Source organism: Camellia sinensis, unplaced genomic scaffold, assembly GCF_055761805.1.
Source record: "Camellia sinensis isolate YWXY unplaced genomic scaffold, ASM5576180v1 Unanchor14, whole genome shotgun sequence".
Taxonomy (NCBI): Eukaryota; Viridiplantae; Streptophyta; class Magnoliopsida; order Ericales; family Theaceae; genus Camellia; species Camellia sinensis.
Window position 1 is genome coordinate 5,057,488 of NW_028129020.1, and position 26,988 is coordinate 5,084,475.

At 35.8% G+C, this 26,988-nt stretch overlaps 2 protein-coding genes across 4 annotated transcripts; both read left to right on the forward strand.

Moving 5' to 3' along the window:
- The first annotated feature begins 1,973 nt into the window (after positions 1-1,973).
- Positions 1,974-13,840, forward strand: LOC114303941 (transcription factor SRM1). Of its 3 annotated transcripts, none has more exons than XM_082911863.1 (4): positions 1,974-2,371; positions 2,944-2,993; positions 3,113-3,793; positions 12,895-13,840. In XM_082911863.1, exons 3-4 carry the CDS (start codon positions 3,408-3,410, stop codon positions 13,388-13,390), a joined length of 882 nt encoding a protein of 293 aa, XP_082767989.1. In that variant the 5' UTR covers positions 1,974-2,371; positions 2,944-2,993; positions 3,113-3,407; the 3' UTR covers positions 13,391-13,840. The 3 variants fall into 3 exon arrangements, with proteins under 3 accessions (XP_082767989.1, XP_082767991.1, XP_082767990.1); XM_082911865.1 differs by having other exon boundaries at positions 2,172-2,371; positions 3,196-3,793; XM_082911864.1 differs by lacking the exon at positions 1,974-2,371 and having other exon boundaries at positions 2,695-2,993; positions 3,196-3,793.
- A 5,311-nt stretch (positions 13,841-19,151) lies between these two features.
- Positions 19,152-21,059, forward strand: LOC114297389 (AP2-like ethylene-responsive transcription factor ANT). Its single transcript, XM_082911859.1, has 6 exons — positions 19,152-19,492; positions 20,240-20,322; positions 20,488-20,496; positions 20,587-20,675; positions 20,760-20,833; positions 20,921-21,059. The coding sequence occupies exons 1-6, from the start codon at positions 19,167-19,169 to the stop codon at positions 21,042-21,044; spliced, it is 705 nt and encodes a 234-aa protein (XP_082767985.1). The 5' UTR covers positions 19,152-19,166; the 3' UTR covers positions 21,045-21,059.
- The last annotated feature ends 5,929 nt before the right edge of the window (positions 21,060-26,988 follow it).

A 26,988-nucleotide genomic window follows, 5' to 3' on the forward strand; every position in this document is an offset into this window, starting at 1 on the left:
ATTTAAACTTAAATTTTATAAAATTAGAATAACCTATATGAGATGAAGTTTTTACTTAAATTTTTACAAGTAAAAATAAGGGTAGAGTACACACAAGGGCAAAATGGGATTAAAATTTATTTATTTGTTAAAAATCTAGTCACATTTTAATATACAAAAATATTAAAAACACTTGATTTTCTACCGCTTGCTTATAATGAAAGTGAAGTAGGCAATGGAAAATGATAGGTTCCATTCCCATTATGAATAGACAATAAAAACTGTAACAAAATATTCATTAATATATATTCCAACTATGAACATATTCAGAATGTTAGTTGACAAGTGCATTGAATCACCAAAATCTGAATATAATTTGGTTAGTGAATAATGTATGTGAGTATTGATTTTTTTATCTTACAATCAAATTAAATTTTTTTATTGAGGTCTAAAGAATTTAATTGTACAACACACGAAAGAATAGAAGAGTCCAATATCTGCATACAAAAAGATAACAAACACTACAGTGGCTCGTTCATTTGAGGCACTCTGATATTCAAGTTAGTCAATTTATCTCTCAAAAATAACAACTTCAGTAAACAATTCACAAGTAAAAGCATACCTTAGATTCACGGGATGCCTTACTTTTATAATCAGCAGTGCCTTCGTCCTTTAGAAGTATCAGTCCATATGACTCTGTCATTTACAAGAATAACATCTATCATAACTCACATCATTCAGATTAAGATACACTTCCATAACAATCTCATCTCTATCAAAAAATATAATTTGATATCATTTAGGACTCTTACCCTCTATCCGACCATATATCGGCATCTCGGCCAATCCATGTGACACCTGACTAACAACATCGACCACATGAACAACTCTAAAAATATGTTCTCACAATGTCTACCCTAATATAGTGTTGGTATCTTCCCTACAAATGCTCTTATTTAACCCAAATCTGTCTAGTAATTCAGATTTTTTTTTATTGCTTTTGGGGTACCCACAATTTGTTCATGTTAAAGTTAGTGTTGTATTATTCAGCTTATTTGGTTTTGATTTTCAGAAAATTTTATTTTTTTATTTTTCATATTTTAATATTTTCAATAAATTTTTTTAATATTTTCAGTAATTTTTTGAAAAAAAATTTAGGCACACCTAAATACATTTTTCATATTTTTGTGTATTCATTAATTTTTTAAAATATTTTTTCACAAATATTTTACTATTTAGATTTATCTAAGTAAGATGCTTCTAAAAATATAAAAAAATGCTTAAAATTTAAAAAATATTCACTAAAAATAAAAAAGTACGAAAGCAAAAAACTCAATTTTTAAAAAACTGAAACCAAACACACTGATTGATTTTGTTTATGGTTTATTTGGTTCTTATAATTTGAAAAAAGTTATATAGGAATTTCAAATAATCTACTAAATTTTCTACCAAACCTGTCACATAAGTGTGGGATCGACACACATGTGGGTTTGTGTACGTTCACACTCATATGAAAAATTTGATAGAAAATTTGATGTGGGTTTGTGTACGTTCACACTCATATGAAAAATTTGATAGATTATTTAGGGTATATTGTATTTTTTATTTGGAAATTCACTGGCTCCATTAATTTCATTTTTTTTTTCAAGTTATGAAAATAATATAAGAGATTAGTATTTGAAAAATGGTTGAGAGCACTAAAAATAGTACTCTAATAACATCACTAATAATGTGACAATGGCGGGGGCACTGCTTATGCCTTGGTTTTTTTTTTTTTGAAAAATAATTGAGAGCTCTCTAATGGAAGTGGACCCCATTCTGATGTGATATTTTGATATTGGTTTTATTTTTTTTATTCTCTGCCATATAATTAGAGCTTCAAAATTAAAAAGATGTATCATTGCGATTTATTTATTTATTTATTTTTTTAATATGCATTAGTACTAATAGTGAGTTTTTTTTAATGGTATGAATCGGTAATACTTGGAGACGATACCAATAATTCAAGTTATTCTCTTTTTGGTTTTTTTTAGGTTGGAAAATCCACGGATTATCCATGGGTAAGATAGTTGGAAAGGAAAGTTGATTTATGAGTGGTTGGTTAAACTGTCAAAATCTTGATGATATGGGAGTAGTAGGAGTAGTTTTCGGGTTTGTAGAGTTTTACTGAGGAGTAGTACTTGTACTACTGGGGTCGCTCTCAGAGGTTAAACTATTTAGGAAGGAATCTGAGAGATGGGTTTTCACAATCAACCACAGCAACCCCCCACATGGACCATTTGCTAGTCTTGTTGTTTTCTTTTGTTGTTGTTGGCTGATAAATCATTGTGCATTTTCTGATGGGTGTTTGTTTACTCAGAAAAAAAGGGGGCTTTCGTTATTCACTCAAATAGTAAGTACCAATTCACTTCTGTATTTCTTTTCTCTCTCGGTAAAAAAAAAAAAATAGTAATAAAAAAAAAATGAAATGGGTTTTTTCTTTTGGTGTTCAGTCACAAATTACAAGTGTTTAAACTCGTTTCTCTGGAAAATTTTCACAATACTGAATTAACTACATTGCAATCTCATGTAATTGAGGTATAAATCCTAGTTTTTTAACTTCATGCCGAGGAGTCACTGTGTGGAATGGACTGTAGTGGAATATATTTTTTTTTGTGTGGGCCTTTTCTGTAAAAACTGTTGCAATCAGTAAGGACTTTTGGTTATTGGGTATTTGTTTGAATCGGAAATGGCAATTTGTGAATGGTTTTTTGGCTTTTCTTTTTTTAAAAGAAAAAGAAAAAAAATCATTTCAGACTTCTGGGTCTTTCTTCTTTGTTTGGCTCTTTCTTATCTCACAGTCCAAAGCCCTAATTACCATCGAATTGAATTCACCGTCTCCATTAATTTCAGTTTTTTTTTTTTTTTTTCCTTGTCTTGTTTCACACTGCCATTTATTGCTTCTTTTGATTTTATGGTTTTCAGATATTTCTCATGGTGTCTAACTGAACCTGTTTGCTTGACTTCATCAATAGGTAAGCATTTTGCAAGTGTCCAATACTTGAATTGTGAAGCAAATAACCATTTGAAATCATCAGCATCTTCATTTCCTCAGATTTTTCATGATATTTATTGGTTCTAGTTTCTGGTGCAGCTCACTTGGCTATTTTTAGGGTTTGTTTCTTTCCTTCCTTCTCACTCTCTTTGGTCTGACGTATCTTATTCACACAATTCCAGTCTACCAATTTGCTGGTTGTCAGTGAACCCCCCCTTATTGGAAATAATGCAGATCCAGTTTTCAAGAGCCATTCTAGAGAATTCCTTGGTTGTGGAGATGGGTATTTTAGCTTAGATATTGATTTTGGAGTGTTTGCTAGATTCCTTTTCTTCTTCATCTTCTTCTTCTTGCTGTGGGTGAAACACTTGATAGGGGAATCAAACAAGGCTAGATGAAAGCTGAAGAAACTGGGGATAGCTCTGCTTGGAGTAGAGAGCAGGACAGGGCATTTGAGAATGCCCTAGCAACTTATCCTGAGGATTCTGCAGATTGGTGGGAGAAGATTGCAGCAGATGTTCCAGGGAAATCCTTAGAAGAGATTAAACATCATTATGAGCTGTTAGTTGATGACATTAATAACATTGAGTCTGGCTGCGTGCCTCTACCTTGCTATAATTCCTCTTCAGACGGTTCTACGAGCCACGCAGGTGATGAAGGAACTGGTAAAAAGGGTGGCCATTTTGGGAATTTTAATGGCGATTCTAATCATGGAGGTAAGGCTTCAAGATCAGATCAGGAGCGCCGCAAGGGAATTGCTTGGACAGAGGAGGAGCACAGGTGAGCCTATAGTTGCGGTTTACGATTCATATAATTCATCTACAAAGAAGTTTAAAGCATCATACCTCTGATTACTACTTCTTTACTTAGTGATTAGTGAGTTCTTTTTCTTCAACTTAGGAATGATATAACATGCTTTTGAGTATAGTTAAAATTCCTCTCTGGATTAATGTCATAAAAATGGTTTAGAATCATGATTTCATTAGTCGGTTTATACATGTGTGCCTCTGTATGCGAGTTCTTTAACTTCAAAATAATTCAACATGCTTACGAGTACGGTTTTATATTATTGTCAGGATTCTTGTAATCTCAACTGTATTAGTATCATAACATAACATGTGTACACGCGCATGTAATAATTTCTTTGTTGATTTGTGCTTCTTTATTTGGATTAAAATTCAAACCTTGCATCCATAGCATCTCTTTCCAAATTGTTGCTGCTATAACATTTCTATCAAATCATTTGTATTCTTTGACTGACTAGTAGGTAATCGGTCTTCAACCCTAGCGATTACAATATAATCTGAATTTATTTGAATTAGGTTGAATAATGTTGATAAGATATATATTCTTATACGAGAAACCTTTCATCCGGCCTAGATTCTTGTTCATCATGTATTGTTGGGCCACACTTCTGTCTAAAAGGGAAGATTTTATCCATTATGAGTTTAAAGTTCTTACTTAGTCCATGTCAGCCTGTACTTGTTTCTTAAGTAATTTCTAGAGAGGATTGATTCATAGTTTCCAATGCCTGTACTGGCACGAGTTTGAGTTAAGGCATTTTCTATTTTTCCACTACAACCACCACTTTCCATCCACTGCAATCCACCACCTCAACCCCCTACTGCCCAATCCACCAAAACCCATCACCATTGCAGAAACTTTTGGTTAGAGCGTCATGAAGCTTCTTGAATTTTGCCACAAAAGCTTCCCTCCCCTGGCTGGAGCCTCAAATTTTTGAGACCTGGAATGTAGTGTAGATTGACAGAGAAAAACCTGCAGCATTTATACCAAACAAAAAACAAAAGAACAAAAAAATGAAAAAAAGAAGATAGGGCAAGGGGGAGAGAGAAATAGATGTTCAATAGAGTAGTGTATGTCCTTGATCCGACTGCCATTTCACTTGTACCAATTGTAGAATAGATCTCCTAACTGATGCTTGTTAAGGATGCAACTAATCTTCCGGCCATCCATATGAGCTCCTTGCTCCTCCCTTGCACATTAATGATTTCCCTAGTTAAAGAAAATCCAGACCTCACTCCCAATTACGTTTATACCTATATTTCCAATTGTGCGTTAAAGATGGGAAAATATGCAAGTAATTATCCTCTAGGAAACAATTCACCATGTTGTATGTTCTACCTGATACTTTGGTTCTTTATGTAGGCAATTATGGGGAAAAAATAATGAATGAGAGGTAGAGAAGTTTTTAAGAATAGGAAAGGACCATAAATGATTGTTGATCATCCTCACAATTGATCTCACAGATGCAAAGAGGCTTTCTGCATAAATGATAAAAGTGGACAATGAGTTAAAATGAGCAAGAAGAGATAGTGGCAGATGTGAATATAATGATGTGAATATTCATTTCAATTACATGATGTGAATATAATTAACAACACAATGACAAAAATTCATTTCAAATTAATATGAATATAATGACAACATCTTAATGTATGGAAACTATCAAAATATAATGACAATTAACATTAAATATCAACATTAATATGGGCATGAGAGATTAAGGGTGTTTTGGTCTTCTTACCTTAAATAAGACCTAATGGAATAGGCAAAAAGAATATGACTTGGATAGAATAAAACTCTTAAAAAGAGGATTTATTAAAAAGCTCCCTAATATAATTTACCCAATATTAATCATCAATGATCTCAAATTTATTTCTAATAAAAGTTTCAAAGTTTCACTTACGATTATATAGTTAAATCTAAAACCCTTGTTAAAAAAAAAATTTATTTTCCATTTGACTATCTGATTTTCTTTTCGCTTACGATTATATAGTTAAATCTAAAAATTCTCATCTCCCATTAAGCAATCTGATTTTCTTTTCTAGCCATAGAAAAGGTTTTGAAGGCTTGGTACAGCGGGTTTTTATCTCCCATTAAGCAATCTGATCCCATTTCTAGCTTATAGAAACTAGAAAGGGTGTTGTTGAAGCAGAGGTTCACAGCTCCCATTAAGCAATCTGATCTTCTTTTCTAGCTATAGAAAGGGTTTTAAGGATTGATACGGCAAGTTTTTATCTCCCATTAAGCAATCTGACCTCTCTCTCTCTCTCTCTCTCTCTCTCTTTCTCTCTCTCTCTTTCCCTGCAAAATTTTGAATGTCTTAGATAAAACCGAATGGCCTATAACTATGTGGTGGTTGACTGGTGGGTAGGTGGTGGAGGTCTTGGTTATTTCCAGTTGTGATTTTTAATTGTTGTTCGGGAGTTAAGAGATGGATCGATGTGAGTGGTCTAGTGGTGTGGCAAAGGTTGGCTCTGACAGTGGTCATTTGTGATGGTGCAATGATGGTGTGGCGGTCGTTCTGATGCTTGGCAATCTTGGAGAGAGATAAAGAAAGAGAGCAGCTTGTGACTTATAACCGTGAAAATTATCCACAGGTGAGATTGTATTTTAATATATTTTGTTAATGGCATTCAACAAAACTAGAATCTCAGTTAAGAAGGTACTTTGTTGATTTTCTCATATCAACGACATTAAATGAAAATACGACATACCTTATGGATGTCCTTGTATTTTACAAATATTTAATGTTTTAAATATTTTCTTTTCTCCATTTTTTCTGGAAAAAAGTATACTACGTCATCACCTGTTAATAAGTACCTGATACATTTAGTGGTGGTAGAATAATGATTTAAGTGTTGAGATGTATTTTGAGTTTTGAGTTTTATTTTTAGTTTTGAAAAAATTTGTTTGATTATGAGTTTTGAAAAGAGTTTTGAGTTGTATTTTGAGTTTTGAGTTTTTGAGTTTTGAGTTGTATTTTGAAAATTTTTAGATTTGTCTTTTTTAAATATTTAAAAATGTTTAGAAATTTTTTTATTTTTTATTATTTTATTTTAAATATTTTATTTTATTTTTCAAATATTTTTTTTAATATTTTTTTTAAAAAAAATTATACCTTTTTTTTAAAATATTTATTCTTTTTTAAGATTTAAATTTTTTTTGGATCGCCCATCTATATCTAAATCATAACAAGTTATTTGGCCAATACTTAAAAAAATAATAAAATATTTTTTTGAAAAAATAAAAAAAATAAAAATATTTTTCTTCAAAAATAAAAATAAACAAAATGTGTTTTGAAAAAAAATATAAAATAAAAAATAATTTTAAAGAATAAAATAAAAAAAAATAAAAATTTGAAAAAGTTTGATTATGAGTTTTGAATTAAATTTTGAGTTATATATTTGATAATCTAAGAAGCACGGACACTTCTAAGAAGGTGACGTATCCGTGTCATGTCCGTGTCGGACACCGACACTCTTTTTGGACACTCTTAGGACACGTGTCCGATACTCTTCAAAACGTGTCCTATTTTTTAAATATTTTTGAAGACTCGGACACTCTTTGGACACTTGGAGGACACACAAGTCAATTGCTTAAACACATGTGTCTACTGATTATACATATGTGAAACTAATTATAAGTTTGAACAAAACAACTTAAGATACAATAATAAAACAAAAACCATATAAATTTATAGGAATTAGTGCTATATTGCATTTTTTATTATCTTTGAATGATATATTCATATATATAACATATAATAAATATATAAAATTATATATTTCATGCGTGTCCTCCACGTGTCGTGTCCTGCATTTTTTTAAAATTAACGTGTCGGCGTGTCCGTGTCATATTCGTGTCGTGTCACGTGTCCGTGTCCATGCTTCTTAGTTGATAATATGTTTTAAAAATAGTTTTTGAATTGAGTTTTGAATTGTGTGTTTAATTATGAATTTTGAAAAAAAAAAATTAAAATCACAATTTCAAAAGTGAACCAAACACGACCCTTGATTTTCCCCGGCAGCATCACTTCCTTCACACTACGGCCAAGTTTGGCATCCTCCAAAAAATTCAAAAAGTCAAAAAGTACACTTATTTAGTCTTCCCAAACTTGGCCTACATGTGGGACTAAAGTATCTCAATGGCTTTTTGATTCAAATTATCTAAATGCAATGATTGTACCTAGATGTAGATTGCTAGGTATGGTAGCAAATTGATGATGAAATTAAATTAGAATGAATTAAAATATTATTTTTTAACCAAACCAAATATATATGAACCAGACCAAATATATATGAACCAGCACAAAAAACAAAATGATAAAATGGGAAGAAAAAAATGAGAGCCATCTACTGTAGCAATACCTAACTGCATTTTATTTATAATAGTAAGGTATAAGGAAGTACCACTTATATCACAAGCGTCTTCAACATCACGCCCCTTCCAGAGCTCTTTGCTTTTGAGCTCTTATATTCCACTTCCTCTCTCTCCTGCTAGATCATAGTAGTTTATGCATGGGTTGGTTTGGTTTGGTTCGGGTTGGCACTAAATTTGGAACCAATCCAATCATGATTGGTTTCAAGTTTTGGACCCAGGACCAAATCTATCATGCACTAGAACCAACTCAACCCAATCCAACCCAATGTAGCTCGGGTTGATTTGGGTTGGCACCATGGTTTCACCATACTAAAAATAAGTAAATCAACCAATACTGAATAATTAAATTAAACAAGTCTTTAACATTTAAATATAACACAAATAAAGAACAAAATATTGTTTAATACATGCCAACAATTGTGAATAGCATAGAGAAGGCCAACTCAAACTTAAACACAACCAATACCAATTAAATCCAATAACATTTCTTTCATGTGAGAAATTATTAGGTGCAATCAAATCCATCCTAATAGACTAATTAGGTGAAGACATGCCAATTTAAATAGAATTTTACATTATATATATGTGTTTGGTTCTTGGGTTGGCTTGCCTAAACCGAACCAACCCAATCGTATTGGTTTGATGATTTGAAGACCCAGAACCAAACCAATGTACTCAAAAACCAAACCAACCCAATCCAAAGAGGTTGGGTTTGGTTGGTTATGTTCTTCAGTTTATTGGGTATTTTGTGCACCCTAGATCCAACTGTTTACTCGCCAGTTGGATGTGTTTGCCACTCTTTGGGGAACCTAAGCCCATCAGGTATGATCAAGGTTTTAAAAAGCGGTCGCAACCGTTACGTAACGCCGTTACGTAACGGTTTTGGTGGTTACGTCACCCGTTACGGCCGCTTTTGCAGTATGATTGAGACTCACAGGTGTGTCGGCCGTAGCGGTTGCCGTAGCGGTCGTAACAGTGCCGTAACGGCTTGTTACGCACCGTTACGTAATGGTTCCAAACTGTTTCTTTCGAAAAAATACAAAAAAAAGTTGAAAATGAGAGAAGAGGGATAGAGAGAAGAGGGAAGATAAAGAGAGAAAATGGAGCAAGAGATAGAGAAAGAGAAGAGGGAAGATGAAGAACATGTTATTGATTTGTTGAAGCTGTAAGACCTTTGCTATTCTATTCAGCTGCTATCACTCAACTATTTTGTTTGTGTGTGTCTATTTATATATTGTTTGAAAATAATAATAATAATAAGTGTGATCATTATTTATTTGGCTTGGTAAAAATATGTATATATATATATTTAGGCTCTTATTTATTCTCTTACTTTTGTCATTGTTTATCTTATATATAATAGTTAGTAATTGATTTTTTGTATAATATAAAATCATTAATCATTAAAATAAAATGTAAAAAACTCAGTTTATAGTGATTTAAAAATATGAAATATATTGAATCATACTTAAAAATTTACAAAAATTTATCAATATTTATTTTTAACCCAATAAATATGATCATGGAAAAAAAATATGCGTATCGGTAAATTTTTTTCAAATTGTGCGAAAAATAAAAAAATTCACGGTTCCGGTTACCGCAACCGTTACACTACGGCCTTTACACCCCGCAACCGCAACCGCTTTTCAGAACCTTGGGTGTGACATTTTGGTTTGATCTTTCTGTCTTATCCCAGCCTTTTTCCTTGCCTCTCTTTGTTGTGTTTCATGTGACATGTCTAAGTTGTTAATAACGGGATCATACTCCAAAGTTAATTAAAATCCAAACCTGTGGGAAAGCAAATGTCTGGAAGTTGACATTCTCCCTACAGATTTATTTATTTATTTCCTCTATCTTAATTATCTCCTACGATTGAGACATCATTCTCCAACTGTTAGGAAATGGATCACTACTAACCTCAAAATCTTAAGCTGTTAGGAAATGGACCCAACAATGTATATCAACCTATTTAACATCCTCCCTCACGTGCAACCCCATCTTGTCCATGGAGATGCAAACGCCCATATATATAGAGAAGAACAAATGCAAACGAAAGAAGAAAGAAAGCAGACGGGGACGAAATGCAAACGAAGAGACTTAAACTCAAGACCTCTCCCAACTTGATCTCTAATCACTAATCCCAAAAGCCTAAGTTGTTGGGAGATGGGCCTAACTATTTATGTCAAGCTGTCCAACACAAACAACATCTCAATTTTGGTCTTTGGTATCTTTGAACTTGCTGGTTGATATATTTTTTTCCCTTAGTTAATAAAGCTAATTTTTTTTCCATGGAACAAAATCAATTCAAAATTCTCCTGCTAATATGAGGTGTCTAAGTTTCTTTATCTGTTCATTGGATTAAATGAACTGGATCTAATCCATTGCTCAACCATGTCATGTTCAACAATTTTCAGCTTGAGTATATGAGCTCAAGATAAGCGTGGTGCCTGTTTGAGCCCTTGCACTAAGTTGAAATCCTGATCTCAATTAGATTTTTAAGGCCCAAAAATCAAGAGGAAAACTCTAGATCTTGGAGCTTATCTTGACTTTGAAAATTAAGAAATCCGAGGGGGGATGATAAAATATTCTTAGATGACAATGACATAGAGGAACCATGAAGGAAAACAAAATAAGAATAGCAAATAAACAGGCCTGAGGTAAATGAGTGAAATAAAAAATTTAAAGCATATTTGATGGCCAACATGTTCTATGCCTTTCAAATCCATCAAAGAAACCACTGCCCATGTTTTTTGCAATGTTGGTTGAAAGTAGAAAATGAGATGACTTGAAATTTTATCTCTTGGTCTTGAGAAAATGAGAGAAGATTTTTATGCTGGACAACATAATCTAAGTTTAAAACAGGCAATTTATGATTTTCTTTAATTCTCACTTTTCATAGGTGATCACTTGGGCATTGTTGTGTTTGGACCATTTAGACTAGTTATGAAACGGTGGCAATTTGTTTATCAAAGTAACTAGAAATAACCAATGGGAAATAATAAGAAGCTCACACTAAAGACAGACGATTTACGTGGTTTGGATTACTTCCTACGTCCATGGACAAGACAACAAGAATACTTCACTATGGAAGAAAAATGTTTAGAAGTGGACTCAATTTGTTTTTTACATCCTCAAACTCAGTACATTTAGAAATATACCCAAGCCCTTGTATACCCAACTCTCTATATAAGAAATTCACTCTATATTTCTCTATGTACTTTCTCTACTTGCGCCATCAACTGAACATTTTCTATGATCAACAAAACTCTATTTGAACAGAAAATGCTTTCCATTTTTAAATGGCAGAAAATATTTTTCAGACTAAAATTTTACCAATGTCATCACACTAATACCGCCACTATCACCTCCACCATCACACCACCATCACCGTTGCCGCCACCTCACCACCATTCCACCACCTCCACCTCCACCTCCACCTCCACCTCCGCCTTCACCTTCACCTTCACCTTCACCTTCACCTTCGTCCCACCACCACCACCAAACATAGAAAAGTATTTTCTTTGGAAAACATTTTCTGAAAAAAAATGTCCATCAGAAAATGTTTTTAGGCCAATCAAATGGAGCATTACACTAGTATTACTCTATGGTTTTGTTGTGTTGGATGTGAGACATCAAGCCCTTATTTTATAGTTGAGCTCCAGGGAATTAACTTGCAATTATGGAGAGTTGAGGGTCTTATGTATAAATACAAGAAGAACCAAAATTCAACCATTTTCGGCTGAATATCCCAAGTCCAAAGATTTGTGGTGGGCTCACCTTTTTAGGTTGGCTTTGTAGCTTCACCTGCATAGCCCCCATTTGTTCACAAAATGTGATCCACAAAGTCAACAAATATCCACCTTAGCGAACATTCGAGTTGATCCTCTAAAATCGAAATTCTTCTCACCATCTTCACACCACTTCCAATTAGGTACCGCTAATTCCTAATTCCAATCAAGTCCATGCAATACGATACTTGAACTTGACTGCTAAAATGGGTTTCGCCATCATGTCAGCTAGATTGCCTGCTGTGTGAATTTTCTGCACAATAATTGCACTTTCACCAACAATATCTCAAAAAAAATGCACTCTAACATCAATGTCTTTGGTTCTTTCATAGCAAATATGATTTTTAGCCGGATGTATAGCACTCTGGCTGTCGCAATACACAGTAGTAGACTTCTGTTGCAATCCCAAATCCCCAACCAGAACTCTCTTAACCACAGCACTTCCTTCACAGCTTCTGTAGCCGCGATATACTCTGCTTCAGTTGTAAACAGGGCAACTGTAGACTGCAAGGTTGCCTTCCACTAATGTCACCATGCCTGATTTTCTGGCCTCTATTTAAAATTGGAATTAAATGGTTTGTATATATTTGACGATATAATATTCATTTATTTATTGTTTGGGTCTTGTTTAGAAGCAAAGTTGCATATGTTACATTTGAAATTAATTAAAGACCTCTTAAATAAGGGAACGGATCTTATATTTTGATGAGCTATGGTGTAATGCTTATTCATGTTTATTACTCTGAAGAACACGAATGGACGTTTGAGGATATCATCTACTTCGATATTTTCCTTTTGTATTGCATATTTAAGTGCTAACTTTACCTAAATTCTTACAAAGTAGTATTTTTTAATTTAAATTCAACTTGTTGATTACCTTTTTCTTTTTCTGTCTTTTTGCAAAAGCAGATTATTTCTTATTGGTTTGGATAAATATGGGAAAGGTGATTGGCGAAGTATCTCCCGAAATTATGTGGTGACAAGAACACCTACACAAGTGGCAAGCCATGCACAGAAGTACTTCATTCGTTTGAACTCTATGAACAAAGACCGGAGGCGATCAAGCATTCATGACATCACAAGCGTCAATAATGGAGATGTTTCAGTGCCCCAAGGACCCATTACCGGTCAAACAAATTGTTCTGCCACAGGGACATCTGGCAAATCAAACAAACCACCTTCGCAAACCCCAGCTGCACCTTCAGGAGTTGGCGTGTATGGAGCACCAACTATAGGGCAACCAATAGGACCCCTTGTTTCAGCGGTTGGCACGCCAGTGAATCTTCCTCCGGGACACATGGCATATGGTGTCAGAGCTCCGGTTCCGGGACAGGTGGTTCCTGGCGCCCCAATGAACATGGGTCCCATGACGTATCCGATGCCACACACATCTGCTCATAGGTAATTTGCTTTTCTACTAGCAAAATGTACAAAGGGACAGAGAGGAGTGTAAAGCTCAAGCTCAGTTGGTGTTATTGGGTTCTTCTGCACTTGAGCTGGAATAATATTTGCTTATTTGCAGACATAAATTTGTCTAATGAGTTGTCATTTTTCATTTCCATTTCTCTCGATCGGTGGTCACATTTGAATAAGTCTCTGTGTAGCTGCTGTGGATAATGTGGCAGCATTTAGGGGTAAACAACTAGCATTATAGTTTATATTAATTAGTTCAATTAGGCATTTTCATTGCAATCACTAGACAAAGTAGAGGTGCCCTCGTTGCTAAAGCGAAGCAGCAGTAGTTCTTTCATGGCCAAAATTGTAAAGGACTGTTGATCTTCTCTAGTTTTTATTTTATCGGTATGTTATTTTTGTTTTAAGTAGTGAATAATATGAGCATGAACAAGGTTCCGTATGAATTTGTTTTGATAATTTTTGGAGGAGGTAGTGTTTGTGGTTTTTGGGTGCTGGTGGGTTTTTAAGCAGATGTCTTAAAACATTTTAATGGTATTAGAATTGGGTTTGGACTGTCTCTAGTTGGGTATTTCAACTGGACGGTCCAGGCCGGTCCATTTTGAGTGTCGCAATGATCCAAACGTTCAATGTGTAGGCTTGTTGAGTACTTAACCTCTGTAAAAATCACGTTGATCGGATATTGATAGCCATTAAGACTCGTTGAGTATTTTATTCTTACAAAAAATCACGTTGATTGGATATCGATAGCTACTTGATCAGATCATATATGTGTTAATAATATATTTTTAAAATCATACTTACTGTTAAAACAAATTTGATATGATCAAGTGGCTATCAATATCCAATTTATGTGATTTTTTGTAAGAATAAAGTACTCGACGAGTCTTACACGTTGAATGGCTCAAATCATTGTTGCGAGCTCTGTGATGGGTCTACGGACGCCTAACAACACACTCCAATCTGATTTTGAACTAGAGAGAGGCTGCCGAAGAATTTATATGTATTGAATTTGATGGATAACCTTGTCTTGAGATGACTGATTATTATTCCGTCGACTCAAAAGAAAGTTGCTGCAAACATGTATGTTTCTTGTCTTACATATTACAGAACCAACAACTTTCTTGTGTCGCCTCTTTTCTTGTAATAGATAGGTTGTGTTGGGCTCTCTTTTTCTTTTTCTTTTTCTTTTTGTATATTATATTTTTTAAAATTCAATTTTGGGCAATTCTATTTTGAAAATGGAACATACTCTGTAATTTGAATTATTCAGCCAATCAAATTCATTTTAAATTCTTTAAGGGAGCAGCTTCCCTCCAGTCTGAAGGACTAAAGGGTGCTGTTGGGCCTGTGGGAGTCCATCACGGTTCCCGTTTCGATAATTCAAATCGTTCAATGTGTAGAACTCGTCGAATACTATATGTCTGTAAAAAATCACGTTGATCAGATATCGATAGTTGTTTTATCATATTAGTTTTCTATCAACCGTTAATTATTCACCGTCTATTTTTTTTATACAAAACTAATTTGAGCACATAGCTATTGATATCCGATCAACGTGATTTTTTATAGGCATAATTTTACACATTGAATGGTTCGGATTATCGAAACGGGACCCGTGATGAGTCCCTACTGGCCAACAGCACCTTCCAGTCCAATCCAGGACTGGAGGGAAGCTACTCCCATTCTGTAACTTGTATATTTGAGTAGTTTGAGGTTGTTGGACCTGAAATTGCATGCACAAGGGAAAACTCTCTTTCTAAACCCTCCATTCCCGGGCTCATAGCTGGCCGGCCACCGCCAAATGACTTAGCTCTTTTCTACGTGCGTGCATTCTCTTTTCTTTTTAAATAAACTTGAATCCCCACTACAACATTTTCTTAGTTTAGTGACATTTGAAAGTACTACAAAACTATTCTTCTAATGACATTTTTTGGTCTTGTGGCATTTTGAACAAGTGCCACTTCTATCGGTGCCACGGTAGATACGAGTGCCACGGTAGATACTTGCAAGTGTCACCGCACCATCATGGCTAAAAACTTTCAATGACATTTTAATGTCATGGTAGATATTATTTGTGACACTATCAAGCGCCATTAAAAAAAGAGTTAGTGACACTTATAAGTGTCATTACACCATCAAGACTAAAACCTTTCAGTGACACTTTAATGTCATGGTAGGCACTATTCGTGACGCTATCAAGTGCCATTCATGACAATAACTCGTTGTAGAACAATTTGATCCGCTCTTGCAGAGACTCGAACCGCCAACCTCTCGTACCATAAACCTTATACACCACACTCTTCCCACTACACCTCTATAGCACCATTTGATTATATATGCAACAAATATTATTTATATAGTACATACATCTATATTAATATAAAAGTATATGTATAAACATAATTATTTTATTGAACATAATTTATGTAAAATAAACTATTTACTAGTAAAATAAAAAAGGACCACTTTTGGCGGCTAAAAATATTTTTTGGTCGCCAATTCTATATTTTTGGCTACTAATTATTTTTTAGTTGCTAAAAAACTTAACTTTTGTCGACCAAAATCGGATTTGGTCACCGAAGATGCACTTTCAGCTACCAAAATTTTGGTCGCCAAAAATTTTAATTCCCGCCTTAGGATTTTAGTTCTCCTACGCTAAAAATAACCACTTTTGGCGACTAAACTTATTTTTTAGTCGCCAATTATAGACTTTTGGCTACTAAAATTTTTTTAGTCATCAAAAAGCTTTACTTTTGGCTACTAAAATTTTTTTAATCGGTAAAACCCATATAATTAGTGACCAAACTTATTTTTGGTCGCCAATTATAGACTTTTGGCTACTAAATTTTTTTAGTTGCCAAAAAACTTTACTTTAGGCTAGTAAAATTTTTTTTGTCACTAAAACCCATATAATCAGCGACCAAACTTAGTTTTGGTCGCCAATTGTAGACTTTTGGCTATTAAAATTGTTTAGTCGCAAAAAAGCTTTACTTTTGACTACTAATGCTGTTTTGGTTGCTGAAAGCTATACTTTTAACGACCAAATTTTTTTTGGTCAGGAAATTTAGTCGCCGAATATGCTTTTTCCTGTAGTGTATATTGAGTTTAATTTATTTATTTTTAATCATTTACTGCATTGTAAAAATTTTAAACATATATTGGCATTTTTTGTTTATTCAAAAATGCCATTATAAGCTTGGAAAGTTTTTGACTTAGTGGCATTTCTCAAAATGCTATAAAATATTTGTTTATGAAACTTTTCACCTAAGTGCCATAAAAAGTAATTTGCACCTACCTAGTGTCCTGACATTTTTTAAAAAATGTCATTACTACCAAAGTTTATTGGCATCTGTTGGTAAATGTCACGAACATAATTTTTTGTGTCATTATTTTATAAAATGCCATAAAATTGATGTGGCATTTCTTTATTGAAATGCCACTAGAGCCTTATATGTTTGTGGCTTTGTGGCATTTATCTAAATGTGTCACCAAATATTATTTTTATGGCATTTTCTAAAAACATGCCACTAGTATAGTGTCACTAAAGTGTGTTTTTGTTATAGTTTTGTGACACTTGTTCATTGAAATGTCACTAGAGCCTTTTATGTTTATCGTTTTGTGGCATTTTTCAAAAACGTGCCACTAAATATCATTTTGTGGCATTTTCTAAAAATATGCCACTAGTGTAGTGCCACTAAAGTATGTCTTTGTTGTAGTTTTGTGACACTTGTTCATTGAAATGTCACTAGAGCCTTTTATGTTTGTCGTTTTGTAGCATTTTTAAAAAATGTGCCACTAAATATTATTTTTTGTGGCATTTTCTAAAAATATGCCACTAGTGTAGTGCCACTAAAGTATGTTTTTGTTGTAGTGCCCCATACGCCTCCCATCCTCTCCTCACCAGATAGTTTTTGCTGCTTTGATCTTTGGGTTGGGTGTTCCATGGGTGGTTTCAAAGCTATCATATTCGACGGCATTGGCGTTCAATGGGTGTTTGATTGCAGGCATTTTTCGGGGTTGCCACTTTTGACGGTGTGGGTGCTTGTTTATGGGCATTTTTTGGCGGGTTAAATTCGAGTGGTTCAGGGGGAGGGGTTGGAGTTGCATCAGCGCAGCAAAGTTGGGTGCTCGGACACTACAAGAAAAAGGACATACAGTGACGTTTTTTTTTATGACGTTTTTAAAAAACGTCGTGAAATTGTCCAGATTTTTCAAATTCCAAAAAAATTAAACTAAACCATCTCTCGTTTTGTGCCCCGTTATTTCTTTTAAACAGTGGCTCAACTCAAGGCTATGACATTCTTCTATTCAGATTGAACAGAAGCGTGACTTCAGAAAGAGAGAGAAATCGAGGCATCGGATCTTCGAGGCGTCGGATCTTCGATCTCCATCAATTCTTCAGTTGTTTGATTTGAAAAATCTTGTTCTACTCGTGATTTGAGCGTATCTCTCCGTGATTGTTCGAATCCCTATGATCTAAATCGGTCTAGGGCTCAAGGTTAGGGTTTTCTGATATAGATTTGCTAGGTTTGGGGATGCGGTTGGATCAGGAAATTGTGGGATTGGGGATGCGGTTGGATCCTCTCCAGAAAGCCCACCTTCGCCAGAGATCTGGAGATGAACGAACAAGAGACTGCTGTTCTGGGCTGCCACAGCACGGGTAGCTGGAGACACGTCTTCTACAAGCTCAGAAAGCTTCTAGTCCGCCCTCATCATAACCTCCCTCAAACCTTCAGGTACGACTCCGTTACTTATTCTCAGAACTTCGACGATGGAATCGGAAAGATCAACACCAGATCCCAACTTAATCATTGATTCATTTGGGCATCCATATCCATCAATCAATGTCGTTTTGGAAAATTAACATCATCATGTGTTCGTGGAAAAATAAAGCTGTAGATCGTCTCAAGATCAAGCTCACGTTTTTGCATCTGCCATATCGTTCATTCCTGCCTTCCTTCCTTCTTCCTTTCTTTTATTTTTTTTTTTAAATTTTTTATGTCGATGATGAATGGTGTTAATTGGGGGACTTTTTAATTAAGGGGGGGGGGGATTGTTACTTGTTAATTGTTGTGTAAATTAGATGTAAGAATTTCTAATACGTAAATGTGGGTTTGTTTAGATGTGAGTGGTTCTAAGGATGTCGTCTGGGCTCCCAAAAAAACAATGAGTGTAATATTTTTTTAAATTCCAGTATGTAATTTCATGATTAATTTCTTCATTTATTTGAGTTTAGTCTCTCTGCAGTTTCTCTATTATGTACTATAAGACTTTGATTCAATTGAATGTTATTATTGTCCATCTACTCTTTCTTGCAAATAATTCTTTGTTAATTTTGTTTTTTTATTATATTAATTACTCACAGAATTTTGATTTTTTTGGTAATCAGGAAGTCAATTAAAGGTCTTTAGTGCATTTTATGAAAAAAGAATTAAAACAAGATTAGAGATAATGCAAGGGCTCGTCCTGTTGTCTGTGTGATAAATAAAGAGTCTCATTGTTGGCTTCAAGCATTTTTAATTTTTAATAAAAAAATCAATTCATTATGTAGTTACTATATATGCATTTTGCACCTGAACATTAAATTTTTGTACATGAGTATTTGAATGTCTGACATGTGCATGGAAATGGTATCTTTGTCCCTTCAAGACTAATTAATGAGCTGGATTTACTATGCATTTAGAGGCCATGAGGTGTACCAAACACTGTTCAAGGAGGGGACTAAGGAGGCCCAGGTTTCAGATGGCAATCTCCAGTTCCCAAACATGGCAGAAGATGATTTCTCTGTGATGAAGAACTGGGTTTCAAGGCATTATTACCTTGCAAGTCATGCATTGGACAATGGGGTTGAATCTGGGTCTGTGAGTGCATTGGGGTATAGGGATTTGCAGTCACTGAGCTTGTCCATGAGCCCTGGCTCCCAATCAAGCTGTGTTACTGGTTCACAGCAGATCTCACCCACTGTTACTGAGTGTGTAGCCATTGAGGGAAAGAAAAGAGGGTCTAAGAAGCTTGATCAGAAGCAGGTTGTCCATAGGAAGTCCATTGATACATTTGGACAGAGGACTTCACAGTATAGAGGTGTCACAAGGTTAGTTCTTTAATCTCCTTCCATCTCTTTTCTGTAATATGCTAGATGTTCTTTGTTATTGCATCTGTCTATCTTTTTATTTTATTATACAAAATGCATACCTTTCTTCCTACATCACTCATTATCCTGTTAGGAATTAGTCACACCTAACCAGGATTGGCTCACAGAAAAACAGAAAAGAATAAATGCATAAGAATTATAAATCACATGCATATACAAAAATACAAGATTTACATAAATTACCCAAAAACGATCCAAAAATTCATGATCGCTGCAGTTGCACTGAATAAAAAAGATTACACAAAATATATAGAGATGGGTGCCCCTCGCAACCACATGCATATAATTAGAGCAATGTATCACAAATGCATAAATACCAAAAATACCCTTACTCCAAATTCAGTATCAAATGGCTCCCTATCTAGTACTTCCCCAAAAGCAATATATTGCTTCATGATCTTGCTGTGTTTGCATTTTTTCAATTTCTCTCTCATTCATTCTTGTGAGTTAAGGGTGGCTTGGCCTAACGATAAGTTTGCTGTTGACATCTCTGGTGGTACGTGTTCAAGTCACTGCAACAACCTCTCCAAAAACGGGATAAGACTTTGTACATCTTAATCTCTTCAAACCCTGCATTAACGGGAATCTAGTGTACTGGATCACCCTTTATTTATTTTTATAAGTCGTGTTTCCCTTGTTTTCATGTTTAGTACTTTGATTTTCTCTTTGTGGATTATCATCCATCAGGCATAGATGGACTGGTAGATATGAAGCCCATCTATGGGACAACAGTTGTAAGAAAGAGGGACAAAGCAGGAAAGGAAGGCAAGGTTAGTGAAGGAAACATATAATCCATCCACATTGCCTCCTTAAGATTTTTACTTTGCCAGGCCCTGCATTGTTGGCCATCTTTTGTTGTTCAAGTGACTAATATACTATTCTTTCCTCATTTCTCATGTTCTTCATTGCTGGGTGATACCAATAATGACTATCAGTTTATCTGGGTAAGTCTTGTTATTGACAATGATTGAGTAATAAGCATGTTCTTTCCTTCAATTCTCATAGCATCATCATTGCCAAATACTAATTTTCAGGGGGTTATGATATGGAAGCAAAGGCTGCAAGAGCTTATGATTTAGCTGCACTCAAGTATTGGGGCCCTTCGACCCATATCAATTTTCCGGTGGTTCTCTGACCCTCTCATCAGCTTATTTCATCTAACAATTGTTTTGTAACTAACATGGGACTCTGTATATTGATGATTTAGCTGGAAAACTATCAACAAGAACTTGAACATATGAAGAACATGACCAGACAAGAATATGTTGCTCACTTAAGAAGGTATAGTCTATCCCCTTGTATATTAGACAACAATGTTTGTTTTCTTTGTTTGATGTGTTTTTATCTCAAATATATTGATCTTTGCAGAAAAAGCAGTGGCTTCTCAAGGGGTGCTTCAATGTACAGAGGAGTCACAAGGTCTTACTATTTTTTGCACATACATCTGTTAATCTATAATTTTTATTGGCACACTTCCTTTAATTATAAGTAGAAGTATATTTGATGTACATCTCGTCGTTCCCAGACCCTGCCCTTCTTTATGGGTCTCTAATTCTGATGTAATCTTCAACAGACATAATCAACATGGACGCTGGCAAGCTCGGATAGGCAGAGTTGCAGGAAACAAGGACCTTTATCTAGGGACATTCAGTGAGTTCCTTTGCATCTTCTCAATTTATTTGGGCAAAAACTTTTTCCCATAGACATCTAATTGCTAAAAAATCTTCTCATTTCAAATTCTGCCAAGACATTAGTGGTTTTGCTACATAATTTGCTAAAAAAATGCAACTATTTAAATGCAATATGTGGCTTTCTGTTCTTGTACTGGTTTTGATTTCATTTCGATCTGGTTCTGATTTAACTGCAATTTTCAGGCACCCAAGAGGAAGCTGCTGAGGCCTATGACATAGCAGCAATAAAATTTCACGGGGTTAGTGCTGTCACTAACTTTGACTTAATGGGTATTGTGTATTCATTTTGTATTTTGTAGTTTCTATCAATGAAGTTAGCTTCTGTGAATCCAAGGTTGGAATTTAACATGGATAGTCTCTTGTCAAAAGATGTGTGTATAGAAACTTGTAAAATCAATTTCTTTTATCTATTGTGATGTTTTTTTCTAAAATTGGTTGTAAATTCCGGGTATTTCAGCCTAATGGCTCTTTCCCTCATCAAACATACCCATTAAATTGGTCAAGAACCCAAACCACAATACAGGATTTCAATCATCCCACATGAAAATTGAACTGTGGTCACCATTGATTTGTCCTCAACTCAAGGCCCAGAGGCTGCTGTATATTAATGGATTTTTTTTTACGAGAAATATTAAAAGAAAAATCTTGATGCTTACCTAAAATATAGTAGAATCACAAGTTGCTTCATTCACCAACTAAATTTGATTTGTTGGATGAAGAACTGTGTTGAATCAGGAAGGGTTGACTTTTGTTAAATCTATTTTCTATAACAGCTTTAGATATGTTACATATGATCTCTATAATTGAAATTGGTTTGATCTGTTTTTGCAGGAATAGTATGTATCCTGAGCAGTTGACTCGTGTCAGTTGTGAACTACAACTCTTTATGAGTTCAAGAAGAGCATACAGTCTCTAATGTTTTTGTAGTGGAAGTGGATAGAACCATAGATAGACCTGTGGATAGAACCATAAATAGACCTGTAGACACCAATGCTTGCTTAAAGATGGGTTTTAAGCCACTGGTTTGGTATTGTCAGCCAGTGGCAAATGGACACTTTGGTTGTTTCCATCTACAATTTGGTTCTTGTGGGCCTGTGCTTATATCGAATATGGCTGACTACGAAAAATTTATCGCTATTTTTTAGTTTTTTTATAGGTATTTCTTTAGTTCAGTAACATAAAATTAGCACAATTTAAAAAAAAAAGAAAGGGGCTATCACGGCGTTTTTAAAAACGTCGCTAAATAGCATACCAACAGTTGGAGTTTTGAAAAACAGATACGGCGGCATTTTTAAAACGTCGCTAAATAGAACGGTGATGTCATGTTACCGTTAGGAGAACTTTTAGCGGCGTTTTTCTAAAACGCCGCCTATAGTAATATAGCGACGTTTCTAAAGCGCCATAGAGTTATAGCGACGGCCGCATCTTCGACGTTTGGTGATAAACGCCGCACAAGGATTTAACGGCGTTTTTAAGAGTTATAGCGGCGTTTTTTAAACGCCTCTAAAACTCTAATTTCCAGCAGCCGGAGTTGGGTGAGTCGGTTATGGGTGTTCAATTGGTGGAGGAGGGTTTGTGTGCTCGTGGTATTAGAAGAGGTGTTCGATATAGTGAGTGCTCGCGGTGACCTTTGCAGTGGCGGTTTGGTGCGACGACGGCGATGTAGAAGTGGAGTGCGGGATTGGGAGGCGCATGCGAAGGTTTCACAGTTTGGTGCGAGGCTTGTAAGGAAGGAGTAGTTTTGGTGCATGCAATGGAAGTAGTTCGACAATGGATGGTGGCTGGGCGTGATAGTTTCCAGCAAGCAATGGAAGTGGTTCGACAATGAATGGTCGTCGGGCATGATAATACAGCAATGCTAGGTATTAGAAAATAAAAATGATCATGAAAGATTTGTAATATTTGGATTATACTTAGAATAAAACACTACATACTAATCAAGGTAATAAAACACTACACACTAAATAAGGGTTACAAATCTGTCATGATCATTTTTATGAAAAAATTATTCATGATCCTGAAATTTCTCATGATAATATGCGTGGGAGGCATATTATTGCTTTGGGAAGTGTGTTTGGCGAACTGGGTTTGGAGTAGGAGACTATTTTGGTGTAGATGTCAGAACTTTTTGGAGGATTCAAGCTTTTTAATGTTGTGTAATTTAGATTTACTTAGCTGTTGTTTTTACTTTATTTGTAATTTTATCCTTTAAAATTTAAAAAAATTGTGAGGTGGAGACTGGTTGTGTAAATGCATGCAGCAGTAATAAGAGAATTTGCATTCTCTAAATCTCTCTATATGCATTTCATTTTTTTTGCACTTTTAATTTTATATTTTTAATAAAATTTTTATTTTACGCATAAAAATAAATAAAGAAAATGTTGGACCTGATGAGAAGAAGTCCACCGACAATAAGAAAATCAAAGACACATAACACAAATTGCTCTTCAATCTCTACTAATTAAGAATAATAGAGGCTCTTTAAGAGAGCTGGTTATCGAAGCCTAAAACAAGACACAAAAACTCTGTAATTTAATTAGGGAAACTTATTGATAAGTTTCATATATAAAATTTAAAATTTATTTTATTTCAAAACAAAACACTTATATCAATTAGTCCTATATATTTTTAATTATTATCAAAAAATTTTTTTTTTTTAAATAATAATAATAATTTAAAGACGACATTGTATCCCACCACCGTCGGACTGTCGTCAGACGGTCATCAGAGACTCGTTAGAATGTTCAACATTATCGAGAAGCTGCTGGAATATCACAGGAAATTTGTCGGAATATTGCCGGAATATTTTGAATGGCGCTGGAAGTCGTCAGGATGTCTAGAATGTTCACTGGACGTCAAGAATATTGCCGGAGACTCACCGGAATGTCTAGAATGTTGTCCAAAAAAAGAAGAAGAATAATAAAATGAGAAATTAAAGTGAAAAAATATAGCAAAGTGTGCTAAATATTAATAAACTGAAAGAAGAAGAAAAACCTACGAACAACAAACAACAATAATAAAAAAGAACATATATAGTTTTCAACTTTTGTAGGGTTTAAACAAATAATTTTCAATATTGATCAAACTGAAAAAGTAAACTTTTGTAGGGAGGTTCGAGGTTAGGAAGATGATTAGAGAGACAAAACTATGTTAATGGTCCAAGAATGATGGAATGACTGGAGAATGAGCAGCAACCATTGTTTGGGAGTTTGGAGAGTGAATGGCTAGGTGAGGGTGAAGCAAGTAGCTCACGAAGAAGACAATGGCAATGCGCAAATGAACAGCATCTCCCCCAAATCCCCAAAATTCCTCTCTTGAACCTTGAGAAGTTGGGTCATATTTATAGGCTTTTCCTTGGTACTAAGAGGACACCAAGTGGCCAAATAGAGAAAAGACATGTGTCCTAATAGAGAAAAGACATGTGTCCTTAAGGATCACATGGAATATTCTGCCTTGAGCCACCAGGCTGAAGGTGCCACGTGTCCCTCTGCATGTACTGTGTACTATCTATTTGGCGCAGATGCCTCAGCAAGTGCACTTGCGACGAGAGTGTTTGGCGATGCAACTACCTTTTGAGCCTCAACAAGTGCACTTGCGGCCATCGTGTTTGCCTCTGCCCTTGCCTTCTCAGCTTAAACCTTAACAAGTTCACTTGCAGCGGTAAACCTTGTTGCTACACTTGCCTTCTCAGTTCGAACCTCAAAAAGTGCACTTGCAACTGTAAACCTTACTGCTGCACTTGCCTTTTCAACTCTATTTAGCCAATACATGCATTCTCAAAACTTCATAGCCTGCTATCAGCCATGTTTTCATGTTCACCTCAGTGAAACCTCTACCCTTAGCCACCTAACTACAAACTCCCCAGTTTCCCAGGGCGAAGGCCACAGCCAAACCTGTTATTAGCTATGTTGTGCCTTAGTACCAAACCCAAGGGGGCTTCTTTCTGTGCAACCAAGGCAAGTCCATGACCTGGGTAAATGGAAAGTGAGTCCCTTACGCTTGGGCTACCCTGCTCCCATCTTCGCGGGGTTACCGCAGTATGCTGGTATCTCTAGGCTTGCTATCAGCTCCAAGTTAATAAACTTTGGGGCCTGCTATCAGCCTAGGCTAGTAATGCCTTGGAGGCTTGTATCAGAGCCAAGCATTAGTCTCTATTTGCAGAAGGCAAACTTCTCCCAAAGGCTGTTATCACCTTGGCAGGACATTTCTTTTGCACGTTAGTTGCGGCGGCTGTAGTTTCGGAGGTAGTCATTTCCCGCGGCAAGTTCAAATGGCAGAATTGACAATATTAGAGATAGTGGCGCCGACAAAACACCTCCGCAACTAGGGCACTGCAAGTATTGCCTCTACAACTTAGTTGCTTCAGTTTTCTCCTTCCCTCAATAACTCCAAGTGGCTGTGGTACCAACAATACTTGGAATGGCAACGGTACCGACAATACTTGGAATGGTGGTGTTAAGACAAAGTGCCTCCGCAACTTGGCCGTCGCAAGTGTCGCCTCTACAACTTAGTTGCTTCAATTTTCTCCTTCCCTCAGCAACTTTAGATGGCGATAGAACCAACAATATTAGAGATGGTGGCATTGAGGCAAAGTGCCTCAGCAACTTGACCGCTGTAAGTGTTGCCTCTGCAACTTCACTTAGACATTTTCCATCGTAGAGCCTATTTGGACCCTTGGCGAGTCGAACCTGCTTCGGCCTACTGTTGGCCCACTTTCCTTGGGCTTTAGCCCATGCTCCTTTAGTCATTCCTGGTCACCTTAAAGGGGCGACCTCAGCACTTAGGCCCATACCTAATTTGGAGTTTAATTTCTGACCCTCTATATTTGCCCCTTACGCGCATGGGGGATATGTCTCTTTGTTTCCCGCACGCGCATGATGCCAGCAAGTAACCCTAGGGTTGTGTCGGTTGGGTCAGAAGTTACGTCAACTCCGTAGGGTCATGATGACTATGAAAAGATGTGTTTGACTGATGGGTCATAATGGTCCTAGGGAAGCGTGTTGGCACATTTTACTAATTTCTTTATAAATAGTGTCCTTTGGGTCTACTGGTTCCACACTTCCGCTACAATCCACCTTCTTGTCTCCTTGTCTTATTCTTTCTCTAGCCCCTACTTTCCAAAGTCTTTTTCTCTTTCTTTATTCTTCTTCATAGCCATCACCAGGTTCTTACCCAATAGGGTTGTCCCACCCAATGCTGAGTGGAGAAGGGCTCCATACTTTGGGGGGTTTGCCGACCAGTTCTAGAAGGCAGTTGACTTCTTTGTTCCTGATGTCCCTTCGCTGGTAGAGCCTCTGCTCCTTTTTGGTGAGGCCTCTTTGGATAAAGCTGATATGGTGAACCCAGTCTTGGTATTGCCATTTCGTGTTGAGCACGATGATTTTCCCTATTCATATATCTATTACCGCACTCACTCAGGCCCTTTAGCAGACTGGTCCATTTGGGCTGATGATGTTATTGCGAACGACGACTTCGAGCAGCATTTGAGGGCTATTCGTCTCTTTAATGCCATTTTGATTTTGAGGCAGTTGTCCCTACGCAAGGTACAGACCAATACTGATGTGATCGTTTCCCGTTGAAGCCACGACACTCACACATTTGTTCTTGCTTGGGGGGAGATAACCCCAACCCTTAAAGATATTGCTGTTCTTCTATGCCTGAGTGCTTGTGGGGACTGCCCTTTTGATCCCGCATCCCTGACTACTGCAGAACAGACTACCGTTACTACTCTCCAAGGTGCCTTTT